This window comes from Notolabrus celidotus, chromosome 10, assembly GCF_009762535.1.
Source record: "Notolabrus celidotus isolate fNotCel1 chromosome 10, fNotCel1.pri, whole genome shotgun sequence".
In the NCBI taxonomy this organism is placed as follows: domain Eukaryota; kingdom Metazoa; phylum Chordata; class Actinopteri; order Labriformes; family Labridae; genus Notolabrus; species Notolabrus celidotus.
In genome coordinates this window covers 36,781,647-36,795,940 of record NC_048281.1, presented here as the reverse complement: position 1 = coordinate 36,795,940, position 14,294 = coordinate 36,781,647, and the positions used below count along the sequence as shown (strand labels likewise).

General features: G+C 48.6%; 1 protein-coding gene across 1 annotated transcript in view; it reads right to left on the bottom strand.

Moving 5' to 3' along the window:
- The window catches only part of itgb5 (integrin, beta 5), a 61,877-nt gene that overhangs the window by 10,856 nt on the left and 36,727 nt on the right, over window positions 1–14,294 (bottom strand). The window contains exon 13 of the mRNA XM_034693711.1: window positions 1,666–1,888. Within this exon, the coding sequence (XP_034549602.1) occupies window positions 1,666–1,888 (223 nt within the window). The remainder of the gene's footprint in view (window positions 1–1,665; window positions 1,889–14,294) is intronic.

Here is a 14,294-nt window from a genome sequence, read left to right as displayed (position 1 = left end):
GACTCACACTGACAGACTCACACTGACAGACTAACACTTACAGACTCACACTGACAGACTCACACTGACAGACTCACACTGACAGACTCACACTGACAGACTCACACTGACAGACTAACACTGACAGACTCACACTGACAGACTAACACTGACAGACTCACACTGACAGACTCACACTGACAGACTCACACTGACAGACTCACACTGACAGACTCACACTGACAGACTCACACTGACAGACTAACACTGACAGACTAACACTTACAGACTCACACTGACAGACTAACACTGACAGACTAACACTGACAGACTAACACTGACAGACTAACACTTACAGACTCACACTGACAGACTAACACTGACAGACTAACACTGACAGACTAACACTGACAGACTAACACTGACAGACTCACACTGACAGACTCACACTGACACACTCACACTTACAGACTCACACTGACAGACTCACACTGACAGACTCACACTGACAGACTCACACTGACAGACTCACACTGACAGACTAACACTGACAGACTAACACTGACAGACTAACACTGACAGACTAACACTGACAGACTAACACTGACAGACTCACACTGACAGACTCACACTGACAGACTCACACTGACACGTTCCTCTCTGTGGCTTTAAAGCCTCAGATTTCAGTTTATTAGGCGCTCTTTAAAATAAACTTCTGCAGCTCAACATCGACCAAACAGCCGACGTGTTGAAGCTTGACGTTGTTGGACGATATGTCACATTGTAAAAGAGACTTTGTAAGGAACTATTCCTGGTCAAATTTAAAATTTAAAAAAGCTTTTCTCAGTCTGAACTAAAGTAAGATGTCTGCATGTAGAAAGAATATTTCAAACACATGAAGCTCAAAAACAAAAAAGCACAGGAGACTAAAAACTGAAAAACTCTAAAAATGTTAAAAATCTAATCTGGACTCGACAGAAAACAAAGACCCAAACTGTGACAGAGAACACAGGTCACAGGTCTGTCCGGCTCCAGCTCATCAGTGGACCTCACAGTGTTCCTAAGAAGCTGTTATTAAAATATTAAATGATGAAGTGTAAACTCTGTCCTGAGGAACCTAGAGGAATGTTAAACTGCTCCTCGTTGATATGAGCGTCTGCACTCAGCTGCTGTTCAGCCTCACGTCTCCTCCAGCTGATAAAAGCAGAACATGATGCTAACAGAGCGAAGATGTCCCGTCTCTAAACTCCTGACTCCTGTCAAAGGTCAGAGGTCAAAGGTCGTTCTATAAAGATGGAAAACATGAGCATGTGCGTGTGAGGAGGTCTCTCTGAAGACGTTTGTCTTCACGTCTGACGGGCGTTTATCTGAGACCTTAAAGCGCCGGCGCCGCTCTCTGAGGGCTGGAGGTTCAAACGGTTTCAGATGGTGGGTCAGAGACCGCTATCTGAAGCGCTCCTCATCAAAGCTCAGGTAAGTGCATCAGTGAATGAGTTATGTGGAGGTTGTTCTTGGACGTGTTTGATGGTTTGACCTTGTGTCTGAGGTTCCTGAGGTTCCTGAGGTTCCTGAGGTCAGACTGCCGCAGCCTGTTTGAATCTTCCTCCTCTCCATGAACTCCCCGTCCTCTCTCTGCTCTGAGTATAAGACCATCAGGAGAACACGCCTCACCGCTCTCAGCCTTACCTTTTGGTGCCGCAGGCATCCGGGCAGGTGGGACACTTCTCACAGGTGTCTCCAAAGGCTCCGGGCTCGGTGCACTGACAGCGTCCACACACACAGTTCCCTCGCCCGCTGCACATCTGCCCGTCGTCAGAGACGCACGTGGACGTCTCTGTGGAGCAGTTACAGTTGTCCCCGATGAACCCGGCGTGGCATTTACACTCGCTGCAGTGACACTCTCCGTGACCTGAGGGAGAGAGGACAGAGAGGGAGGGAGAGAGAGAGAGAGGACAGAGAGGGAGGACAGAGAGGGAGAGAGAGAGAGAGAGAGAGAGAGAGGAGAGAGAGGGGGAGAGAGAGAGAGAGGACAGAGAGGGAGAGAGAGGGGGAGAGAGAGAGAGAGGAGCATCCTCGGTCAGTCTCTGAGGAGATTAGGAGAGTTTAAGAAGGTGAGGTCGAGTTACAGCTTCCTCCTCCTGAGCTGCAGCGAACAGCTGGAGCAGCTGTAGCACTACAGAGCTGCTGATCTCATCCACACACACACACACACACACACACACACGCACACACACATACACGCACACACGCACACACACACACACACTCTATTATCTGTACCCTACAGGAGGAAGCCCTGAGGGGGCGAGCTGCGTCTGATGGGGTCATGTTGATACTCTGATTAGTCTGGGTCCATTCAGAGACAGGAGGACTCCCTGACAGAGGAGGAGGAGGACAGCAGCTGTAAACACGGACACATTAATCTGCAGACTCATTTCACACTGCAGACTCCAGGACCCTCCACAAAGACCACATTGAGCAGGCTGTTATCTCAGAGCCATGAAGAGGAGAGGACAGAGAGGACAGAGAGGGGGCCGGCTGCAGGCGGGTCCAATCTGAGATTTCATGGACTGCATCAAAAGAAGAAAGCAGACCAACAGTGTGAAGAAGAAGCTCCGACGTCAGTGTGTCACACAGCTGCTACGAGCTGGTTACGACCCTGAAGCTTCAAACCGCTCTGACAGAACTCCAAACCGGGACCTGAGCCGTCGTAAAACCAGCGTGAGGATTCACAGCAGAGCGGGGACGCGTTAAATCCCACGTGCTGCAGGAAGGTTCTTCTGTCAGACTGAACATCAACAATCAGTCACTGATGCACAATCAATCATCACTAACTATGTAGAGCATTACATAATCCTACAGGGTGATCGGTTCTTCATCCTGGAGCTCTGCTTTTTAAAACTTCAGAGTGCTGCCCCTGAAGAAAGAGGACTTCTGGAATCCTCCATCCTGTCCCTCAGTGTCTCTAAATCTCCCTGCAGAGTTCATCTCTAAGGTTTGAATCAGGGACACATCATCGGACAGACGCAGTCATAAAAGAACAGAATAAATCAGTTTCACGTCGATGGTGATTCTGCATGAGAGACCGGACTTCAGGAGAGGCTCCGAGCTGAGCTGCTGCAGAGTTTCATCTTGTTCTATAAGTCAGGGTTCTTGTTCCAGGTCACAACATGTAAACATGCAGCTTCATTATCACACAGACTCATTCCATTACTAACTGTAGGTAGTTTAAATATGCAGTCTTGACAGTGACCCCTTCATGCTTATTGGCAGAGCTCTGGGGGGCTGTGAGCTGACAAACAGCTGACCAAAGACCTTGATCTGGTTAAATTAAATCTGTTCAAACTGTTAGGATGTGACCTGAAAGAGGAAGAAGTGTCCGTTAGTTGAAGTGAAACTGTTAAACTTTCATCAGCTGTTCAAACTTCAGGATGATGTCCTGGACCCGTCTGCACATCCAGTCATCACACAAACAGGACCGTCAGTCTTAACCTCCCGTTATGGAACGGTCCATTTGTTCGTAGCGTTAGCCGCATGCACGACTGCAAATAATCGACCAGTTAACTAATCACGCCGTGAAAGTGAGGCTGGTGCAAAACGTCACATGTCCAGGGAACCTCCTGGAAAACCCTGATCCAACAAATTCAAACTGAGCATGCCTACTACACATAAACAACAACAAACATGGTGTCCCGCTGTGACTGAGAGGAGATCAAGAAGAGATGGACGTTTGATTAGAAGAATCTAGAATGAACAAACATCTGATATCAGCAAGTCCATCCTCAAAGAGAACAAACAAGGAGGAAGGGGAAGTCTGGCTTCAGATCTTGAACCAGGTCAATGCGTGTGGTGTTTCTGAGCACAACAAGCATCGCTACCAACGTGGTCCAGGTGGAGGACCACCTGTCCCCCCATTGACGGATGAGGACTTGTTAACTGAGTTGTTTGGGAAGGATTCACTTCACGGTGTTGCTGGTAGGTTACCTCAGAGTTATGTTCAGTCATGTGAAATAATCTACAGAAGAACTTTCATGGTTATGATTTGGCGAGCACTACAGGGTGGAAGTGAGTAGGAGGAGGAGCCTGACAGGTGAGGTGATCCTGCTGTTAGCATCTGTAATGGTGGGGTCTACCTCCATTAAATGTGCTGCTCTGTTGGGGTGTTAACCTGGACTCATGCAGACCACTGATCCATTTATTCACCATTAGTACAAACAACAGTTTTCATCACTGATGGCTGGACGTGCAGACGGGCCCTGGACTCTGAGTCAGGGAGTCTGGACTGATATCAGACCACGTTTGAATGGATCAGACGTCATGTAGGAACCTCTCAGCGAGCATCAGATCCAAGTGATCGATGTTTAACTGCCAGAGAATATAACTAATACTCTCAGCTCCACATCAGCCGAGGCTTCAGGAGGAAATCTTTCCAAGGTGCGTTCAAAAAGCGTCGTCATGTTGTCATATCATAACTCTGTACAGAAATGGAGCACATCTTCTCCCCGTCACTGCGTGAACGTCTCTGTTCTTTGACACAGTGAATACTGACAGAGATCTGATCCAACGTGAGAGTGAAGGCCGAGGAGAAAATGGGTCACTAGGAGTGGCTGCTCCCTCTGTTAACTCATCTGAAGACTTTGGGAGGAGAAGAATGATCAGATCATTCTGCTGGTCGGACTCGGACTCAGCAGGGAGTCCAGCAGAGTCCTGATTAAACGGGTCACAGAGGCGTCTGCTCACCAAAGGGAGCAGGAAGCGTTTAGTGTGAGTGGTCGGGTTGTGCAACACGCCGTCTGGACTCAGACGTGCTGTAACGTCTCTCTCTGTTTGTCTTGGTTATGAAGCTGCAGGACGGCGTGATGAGGTGGAAACACTGATCTTATTATTCTTTTATTTCTCTGTGGTTAAGAGTCTGCAGAGCCGCTCCCAAACATCGGTCAGGGGAGGGTTTAATGATGAGTGGCACGCAGCTGAGTCACGGTGCCAGGGCTGGGAATGTGACCTGAGATGACAGCATGAGGAGGAGGAGGAGGAGGAGGAGGAGGAGGAGGAGGAGGAGGGTCAAAGGAAGACCAGTTTCAGTGACCAACAAGCCTCAACCAGCTGCTGCCAGATCTGCAAACACCGTCCTCTTCCCGCTATGTTTGAGTCAAATATCAAACATGTCCTGGCGTCTTGTTTTCACAGCTCTGCGGTGGAGGGTGGAGGGTGGAGGGTGGAGGGTGGAGGGTGGAGGGTGGAGGGTGGAGGGTGGAGGGTGGAGGGTGGAGGGTGGAGCTGCCTGGAGCTCACCTTTACTAGCTGATGAGATATCAGCAAAACAAGGCCGGAGAGACGAAATCAAACATCCCCTGATGTAACCAGGAAGCAAAACAGAGCTCCGTCCTTTCTGCAACACTCCAGCTGACTCGATCCAAACACTGCTCTGTGCACAGAGACACATCTGATCATCATCATATCACTGATCTAAACTCAGCTTCAGATTTATCACTTCATCAGTGATGAGCTTTCTTCACCTCCTCAGATGGGAGTCAGGTGCAGAGACGTTATCAGAAGACTCTCCAGATGACAGAAATGAAACCAGCACAGGACTCTCCCCCCCAACCCGTCCTCAGGCCTGAGAGCAGATGTTTGGAGAGAGAGATTACGGACTCTCTATCATGACATTCTTTCAGTTATTGAGCTGCTGAGTCCTTCCCTCTCTTTTGGCTGCGTCTTCAGGACATTTGGATTCTCTGACTGCAGGATTAGACGCTGCTCATGATAAACACAGCTGGGACAGAGGAGGAGACGTGGAACGCCTTCTGATGCTCTTTTGTTTTCAACTTTTCCGTGACGTTTCTCCAGACATTCAGTCAGACCGGAGCAGAAAACTGACACTGAGGGAGGAAGCTGTTAAAAACAAATTTAACCAAGAGTCTGACCTCGGTCAGGAGGCTGCTGAGGAATGATCTCTGCAACGCATCTACTCCTGGAGGTCAGGAACAACATGTGAGAATACAAACAGTCCCATCAGTCTGTCCCCGTTTCATCTGTGCAGACCTGAGATACAGGAGTTGGAGGAGGTGGAGGAGGATGAGGTGGAGGAGGATGTGGAGGTGGAGGAGGAGGAGGAGGAGTTGGAGGAGCAGGAGGAGGGGGAGGAGCTGCAGGAGCTGGATGATGTGGAGTAGGAGGAGCTGGAGGAGCTGGAGGAGGAGGAGTTGGAGAAGCTGGAGGAGTTGGAGGAGCTGCAGGAGCTGGAGGAGGTGGAGGAGGTGGAGGAGGAGCTGGAGGAGGTGGAGAAACTGCAGGAGCTGGAGGAGCTGGAGGAGGTGGAGGAGGTGGAGGTGGAGGTGGAGGAGGAGGATGTGGAAGAGCTGGAGGAGTTGGAGGAGCTGCAGGAGCTGGAGGAGGTGGAGGAGCTGGAAGAGGAGGAGGAGGAGCTGGAGGAGGAAGAGGAGGTGGAGGAGGTGGAGGAGAAGCTGGAGGAGGAGCAGGAGCTGGAGGAGGTGGAGGAGGTGGAGGAGGAGGAGGAGCTGGAGGAGTTGGAGGAGCTGCAGGAGCTGGAGGAGGTGGAGGAGGTGGAGGAGGTTGAGGAGGAGCATGAGGAGGTGGAGAAACTGCAGGAGCTGGAGGAGCTGGAGGAGGTGGAGGAGGTGGAGAAGCTGGAGGAGTTGGAGGAGCTGCAGGAGCTGGAGGAGGTGGAGGAGGTGGAGGAGGAGGATGAGTTGGAGAAGCTGGAGGAGTTGGAGGAGCTGCAGGAGCTGGAGGAGGTGGAGGAGGTGGAGGAGGAGGAAGAGTTGGAGAAGCTGGAGGAGTTGGAGGAGCTGCAGGAGCTGGAGGAGGTGGAGGAGGTGGAGGAGGAGCTGGAGGAGGAGCTGGAGAAACTGCAGGAGCTGGAGGATCTGGAGGTGGTGGAGGAGGTGGAGGTGGAGGTGGAGGAGGAGGATGTGGAGGAGCTGGAGGAGTTGGAGGAGCTGCAGGAGGTGGAGGAGGTGGAGGAGCTGGAAGAGGAGGAGGAGGAGCTGGAGGAGGAAGAGGAGGTGGAGGAGAAGCTGGAGGAGGAGCAGGAGCTGGAGGAGGTGGAGGAGGTGGAGGAGCTGGAGGAGGTGGAGGAGGAGGAGCTGGAGGAGCTGGAGGAGGTGGAGGAGGAGGAGCTGCAGGAGGTGGAGGAGCTGGAGGAGGAGGTGGAGGAGGTGGAGGAGGAGGAGGAGCTGGAGGAGCTGGAGGAGTTGGAGGAGCTGGAGGAGGTGGAGGATGTGGGCAGGAAGGAGGACGTCTGATTTATCTTAGTTTTCCTGCTGATCCTTGGATTATAACTGAGTCTCAAGAGTTCCCTTTAAGACCCTCCCCCCCCCGTGCCGTGCCAGTCCCAAATATGAACCGTCTCTCTCCACAGAGAGTAAACTTGAACCCTTGGGTTTTAAACTCCCTGCTGCTTTAGTTTGATCTCCACCTTCACACATGATTCAAAAAGAGGTCTGAGGATTACGTAGTGCAGGATTCCTCACAGGATACAAGGAGACAGGAAAGGAAGCTTTTCGTTTCCTCTTCCCTTGCTTTTTTTAAATGTCAGATTTCGTGATGCAGGAGAAACCACTCTGCAGAGTCTGAGTCTGAACCACAACTATTCCAGACATTCAGAGGAGTTTCATCAGCTGGAAGAAAACAGGCTTCAGACTGCAACTAGAGCTGTACGAGGTGAGAGGCCATGTTTCCTCTCCCTGCACACACACACACACACACACACACACACACACACACACACACACACACACACACACACACACACACACACACACACACACACACACACACACACACACACACACACACACACACAGCCTCTGGGACACAGGCCGCTCTTTGACCGCAGCAGCAGGAAGTTTTGCTCTCTTTAGGTCAACAGTTGGAGGGAGAGAGAGCGTTTTTTCATCCCTTCATTCAGAGCCTCTGCATGCTACCACTTCATATCACACTCTGCATGCCTAATGAGGGGGACTGAGTTCAGCTAAGACCTCTCTGCAGACCATCATTCCTCCAGACCTGAGGAGGACTCTGGGCTCAATGTAAAAACTGAGAAACAGACGAGTGTCAGAGCCGGACAGACGGACAGAAGGAGAGAGGGAAGGACAGAAGGACAGAGGGACAGAAGGAGAGGAGGACAGAAGGAGAGAGGGACAGAAGGACAGAAGGAGAGAGGGAAGGACAGAAGGACAGAGGGACAGAGGGACAGAAGGACAGAGGGACAGAAGGAGAGGAGGACAGAGGGACAGAAGGAGAGGAGGACAGAAGGACAGAGGGAAGGACAGATGGACAGAAGGAGAGAGGGAAGGACAGAAGGAGAGAGGGACAGAGGGACAGAAGGACAGAGGGACAGAAGGACAGAAGGACAGAGGGACAGAAGGAGAGGAGGACAGAAGGACAGAGGGAAGGACAGATGGACAGAAGGACAGAGGGACAGAAGGACAGAAGGACAGAGGGACAGAAGGAGAGGAGGACAGAAGGACAGAGGGAAGGACAGATGGACAGAAGGAGAGAGGGACAGAAGGACAGAAGGAGAGGAGGAGAAAAGGAGAGAAGGACAGAAGGAGAGGAGAGAGAGATGGACAGAAGGACAGAAGGAGAGGAGAGAGAGATGGACAGAAGGACAGAAGGAGAGGAGAGAGAGATGGACAGAAGGACATAAGGAGAGGAGGAACAAAGGAGAGAAGGACAGAAGGAGAGGAGAGAGAGATGGACAGAGGACAGAAGGAGAGGAGAGAGAGATGGACAGAAGGACAGAAGGAGAGGAGAGAGAGATGGACAGAAGGACAGAAGGAGAGGAGAGAGAGATGGACAGAAGGACACAAGGAGAGGAGAGAGAGATGGACAGAAGGACATAAGGAGAGGAGGAACAAAGGAGAGAAGGACAGAAGGAGAGGAGGACAGAAGGACAGGAGAGAGATGGACAGAAGGACAGAAGGAGAGGAGAGAGAGATTGACAGAGGGACAGAAGGAGAGGAGGAGAAAAGGAGAGAAGGACAGAAGGAGAGGAGAGAGAGATGGACAGAAGGACAGAAGGAGAGGAGGAGAAAAGGAGAGAAGGACAGAAGGAGAGGAGGGAGCTGAACTTCTGATTTAAATAGAAGAAGGTGAAATGATTGCAGAAAGAGAAGACATGATTTGGAGAACAGAGGCGAGATTATAAATGATGATGTGTTGAGAATAAAGTCAAAAGCTTGGATTCATCATTTTCCCCCAAACAGACAAAAATAAGTGAACGCCTTTTTTCCTTTTCTCCTGGAAACGATGGTGAACATTTACTTTCCTAGTTGTGCAACTGGAAATATAACATTTAGACAAACCAACCGGTCTAAAAGTAAGACTCTGAAAAAGGGATCTCAGAGTCTGCAGGTAAACAAAGAGAGAGTCTACCACCATCAGATCTAGCTCCGCCTGCAGGTGAGGTCCTCATGCCTGTGCTGGTTCTGGAGAGGTTATATGCCTCTCTCCTCTCTCCTCTTCTTGTGCCCGGCTCTTAAACTCTTCATCATTGAGTCTGTTTCATATCTTAAAGACGTCAGTGACAGTTGGTGTAAATATTTGATTCTGGCATTAGATCTGATCACCCTGGTTGCATTGTGCCTCTCTTATATTCAGTTAGACTCCCAGGAGCTTTCTAATTGAAGGATTAAATTTAGAAAGTATGACGGTCAGAACGGTCCGGCTCCCGAGGCTTGACATGAAGCCCGGCTCCTCTCTGAAACAACTGGGACTGGTTTGGTCCACATCTGTGTCCGGTCTCTGGTTCTTCCAGAGTGAAAGGGAAAGCTGGATGAAGCGTCGAACACTTCTCTGCACGCTCTGTCGCTGCGGATGGAAAACATTTAGACGCAGGCCGAGGTCTGTGCTTCCAGACGTCAGGTCTGATTTGCTTTGGAGAGGTTTTGTATATTTTGAGTGCTTATATGAAAAAGGGGCAGCAGGAGTTGAGCTTGTTTTTTTGAGCCCGGGCTGTCTGGCACATTTACAGAAACGCTGCAACAAGCGTCCCTCCAAAAATAACCCATCCGCTCATTTCCTCTTCATATAATCTCCAAATATTTACTGAAGCCTGTTTAAATGGGATGTTGAAACCCGGCGTGTCTCCAGGCAGTCAATGTGGGGATGTTGTTCTGCGTGCGTCTCTGCTGCTCCAGTGAGGAGTATATTTCTGATCCTGTAATTGTGTCTTCAAAGGGAGCCGGCCTGACAGATAAAAGAGCTGCTGGTTTATTTTTCATTACATGTTCTGGTGGCTGAAGCCTCTGTATCTGTCGGTGCTCACCACACCACGTGCAGGAGGATGAATTCAGTGTTTGAGGCTTAAAGAGCTCTTTGAGGTCCTCCACGCTGCAGTCACACAGTTAACTGAAATTAACATGCAGGTTCACGGTCTAATGAGCCTTAAAGGAAAAACTGAATCATAATGTTTTCCAGTCTACACGTTTAAACACCAAGACATCCATTTATCTATGTAGCATAGTCTGTGAAGTACCAAACACAGAGCTCCTCTGCTATCACCGGCCTCTGGGAACCACAGCCAACAGCTGAGGGGGACTCGTTGCCAGGGTTATGCATGATAACGGTCGATAACAATATCAGCGTATATTGATCTGTTAGTGTCGAGTCTCAGTTTCACTGTAAACAGGTCCACAGAGGCTTCCCTCTGGCTTCCTTCAGCGGTATGAACCTGAAACAGAAACTGATGTTCTTGTGATGTTCTTGTAATTAACGGGTCTTCAGTTTGCTGAAATAACAACATCATGATGCAGATTAGTCCAAAGTCCAAAGTCCAGCTTTGTCAGGTCTGTCCTCAAGAGGAGAAGAAAACTACGTCTACAATGTTTGTTTGTTGAATGGAGGTCTATGAAAGAGGATTAGAGACACTGATGTTTCTTTAGCTCTGACCTTCTTCATGGAATGTTCCATTTGTTCTCAGAATGTGACATCATCAAAGACAGAACTCTAACATCATCAAAGACAGAATTCTGACATCATCAAAGACAGAATTCTGACATCATCAAAGACAGAATTCTGACATCATCAAAGACAGAATTCTGACATCATCAAAGACAGAATTCTGACATCATCAAAGACAGAATTATGACATCATCAAAGACAGAATTATGACATCATCAAAGACAGAATTCTGACATCATCAAAGACAGAATTCTGACATCATCAAAGACAGAATTCTGACATCATCAAAGACAGAACTCTGACATCATCAAAGACAGAATTATGACATCATCAAAGACAGAATTCTGACATCATCATCAAAGACAGAATTATGACATCATCATCAAAGACAGAATTCTGACATCATCAAAGACAGAATTATGACATCATCATCAAAGACAGAATTCTGACATCATCAAAGACAGAATTCTGACATCATCAAAGACAGAATTCTGACATCATCATCAAAGACAGAATTCTGACATCATCAAAGACAGAATTCTGACATCATCATCAAAGACAGAATTCTGACATCATCAAAGATGTCTGGAATTCTGTCTTTGATGATGTCAGAATTCTAGAACACCTGCTGTTGCTCTCCACACAGACTGTTCTTCCTGCTGACACCTGATTGGTGGATACTCCTCAGACTACAGACAGAGACCAGAACCCTTTCCAGGTCCTGCATGTGCAGATTTGTTCATATCTACTGTTACAGATGATGCAGGTTCAGGGGGATAACTCCTTTATATTCTGCACCATTCGTGGACCACATTTTGGTTCTCAGTCTCCTTCATTAAATTCTGCTTTTGTTGAGTGTCTGAAGTCGTCTGTTAAAATCTAACGTCTGACTCTCCTCCAGCTCGTGTAACTCAGCCCAAGCCAAAGAGAGTTTGTTTTTGTGAGGAACAGAACTTTAAATTGCAGACAGCCTCCTCCTTAAATCCATAAAAAGCTGTAGTTAATACCACCACATGTAATCCGTCTGTTGCTCCTGTGTCTGATTTAATTTTAAAATAAGTCCAGACGTCAAATGACAGAGAGCTTTGGACGCTAATTTCAGAGACGTGAGACGAGACGAGTCCGTCACACACTGGGCCCCTCCCTGAGCCTGAGAACCGGCTCTGAACCCGACTGTATGACTAAACGCCAGCAGAACAATATCACCCACACCACTCAGGGTAATTACACGGTGGGCTGCGGGGGAAGATTACTGTTTGGTCCTCAGACCGGCTTCAGGGTGTTTTCTCTGCTCTGGTGTCTGAGAAGTTCACATACAATCAAACTCAATCTGAGGCTGAGATCAGATGATACTAACAGAGGAACCTGGACTGTTAAACACAGACACATAACGCTGGTTTGGACTTTTACTAAAGGGAACTTATGGAAGCTCCAGGAGAGTTTCTCTGAACGCAGGGACGCAGTTTGATGTAACGTGGAGCTCCGGCTCAGTCCACGCTTTTTGACTCCATTAAATCCAAATGAGTCCGTTTATTAGAAAGGTCAGCATGAGAGAGAAACGAGGGGAAAGAGTGGAGGAAGACAAATCATGCCGGGAACAGGAATCAATCACACCACCAGTGGGACGAGGACAGAAGCCTTGGGCACGGGGCGCCTGCTCTACCACACTTTGGAGTCCGTCATCTGACCCATCCAAACTGGCTTACATCTTTTTCCTCTCGTCTTATCGTCGAGCAGGAAACTAACTACTGCATCACATAGAAAAATCAAGATTAGAAAAGAGGAGGCTTAAAATCACATAGAGTGACTTTAAAAACCAGCTTACAGCAAACTAATGAAGTGACTAGTCTGATCCAAACCTTGAGAAACACTCTCAATCTGCAAATACAACGCCAGAGAAACTGCTTGGTGCAAACCTGGATTTAAAAGTGTTCAGATGTACGATGGTCTTTTTAATTTCACTCTTCTTGTGACAGACTGTAAAAGAGAAATTGTCTCATTTGTGGTGGACTCTGATTCCAGTTTCCTCCTCTCTTAAATCCCACGTGATGGAAACAGAAGTGACTCTTTCAGGACAGTAACGAGAACCACAAATAACCAGCAGTAAGAGGAACCGTCATCCAGCTGAGCCCAGAGGAGTGACAGCAGCTCCTGTAAACAACACGAGTCAGCCAACCAGCAAAGTGCTGACGAGGCGTTACAGGAAAAACACAGACCGGATAAAAAAAACCCTACATGAGCTTTAATATCAAAACCGGTTACAGGACAACATGTTTGTTTCATTTCTCCAAGCAGAGACTTTCTGTGGGTTCATCAGAGGACACAAACACCGTCAGTCAGCGGTCTGTCAGTGAGGAATGATTCCTAATCCTCCTTCAGGGTGAAAGGCTGAGACACACACTGTTCTGCTCAGATAAGACGGAGACCAAACACAGCCCGACTGTCTCCCTGAGCTCCTGGAGGTTTCTGACACTCACAGAGAAACATGATGAAAGTGGAGCTGAGGCCTGCTGTGAGGGTTCAGCCTCAGGTTGTTGTTGTTGTGGATGAGAAGAGTCAGAGATACTGAACTGTAAAAACGCTCAGTATCTGAAGGAGTCATTTAAAGATGCTGATTTAAATGTCAGCTGTTTGCAGAGCGTCTGTGCATCACTACTGATTCCTTCAGCTTCCTCCAGAGTCTAGAGATCATCCTCTGAGGGACAATAACAGACAGAATGCACCTTTATTTGTTCATACCTGTGTGTTATGGAGCTTTATTTAAGTTCTTGATATTCAGTTTTATTATCCGTATTTATCTTTTAATATTTGCAGGTTTATTCTGTTTTATTGATCTTATTTCATTTCCTGATTTAACTTGTCTCTGATATTCAACATTCTGTCTGTCTGTCTGTCTGTCTGCCTGCCTGCCTGCCTGCCTGCCTGCCTGCCTGCCTACCTGTCTGCCTGCCTACCTGTCTGTCTATCTGTCTATCTGCCTGCCTGTCTGTCTGTCTGCCTGCCTGTCTGTCTGTCTGTCTGTCGGTCTGTGTGTCTGTCTGTCTGTCAGGATGAAACAGCTCAAAAATGTGGGTTGTTAAAGTGTGCAGGCTGAGACAGGCTCTGTGCCATGTGAGCGTTCATCATCAGAAACAAAGAGGGACGATATCTGGCCCGTAGGAGCCGTGGGGGGTCGGAGGCTGGAAGAGACAGACGCTTCTTTCTTTGGGTTTGTGTGCGAGTCAAACAAAGAAGAAGAAGAAGAAGAAGAAGAAGAAGAAGGAGCGTGCATCCTGCAGAGCATGGAGGGTAGATCTTCAGAAACGTGCAGCAGGATCAGACCGGGTTCAATAACAGGTATCATCCTCTCTGAAGCGTGGTTAAAACATCACATGGCTGACAGACAACAG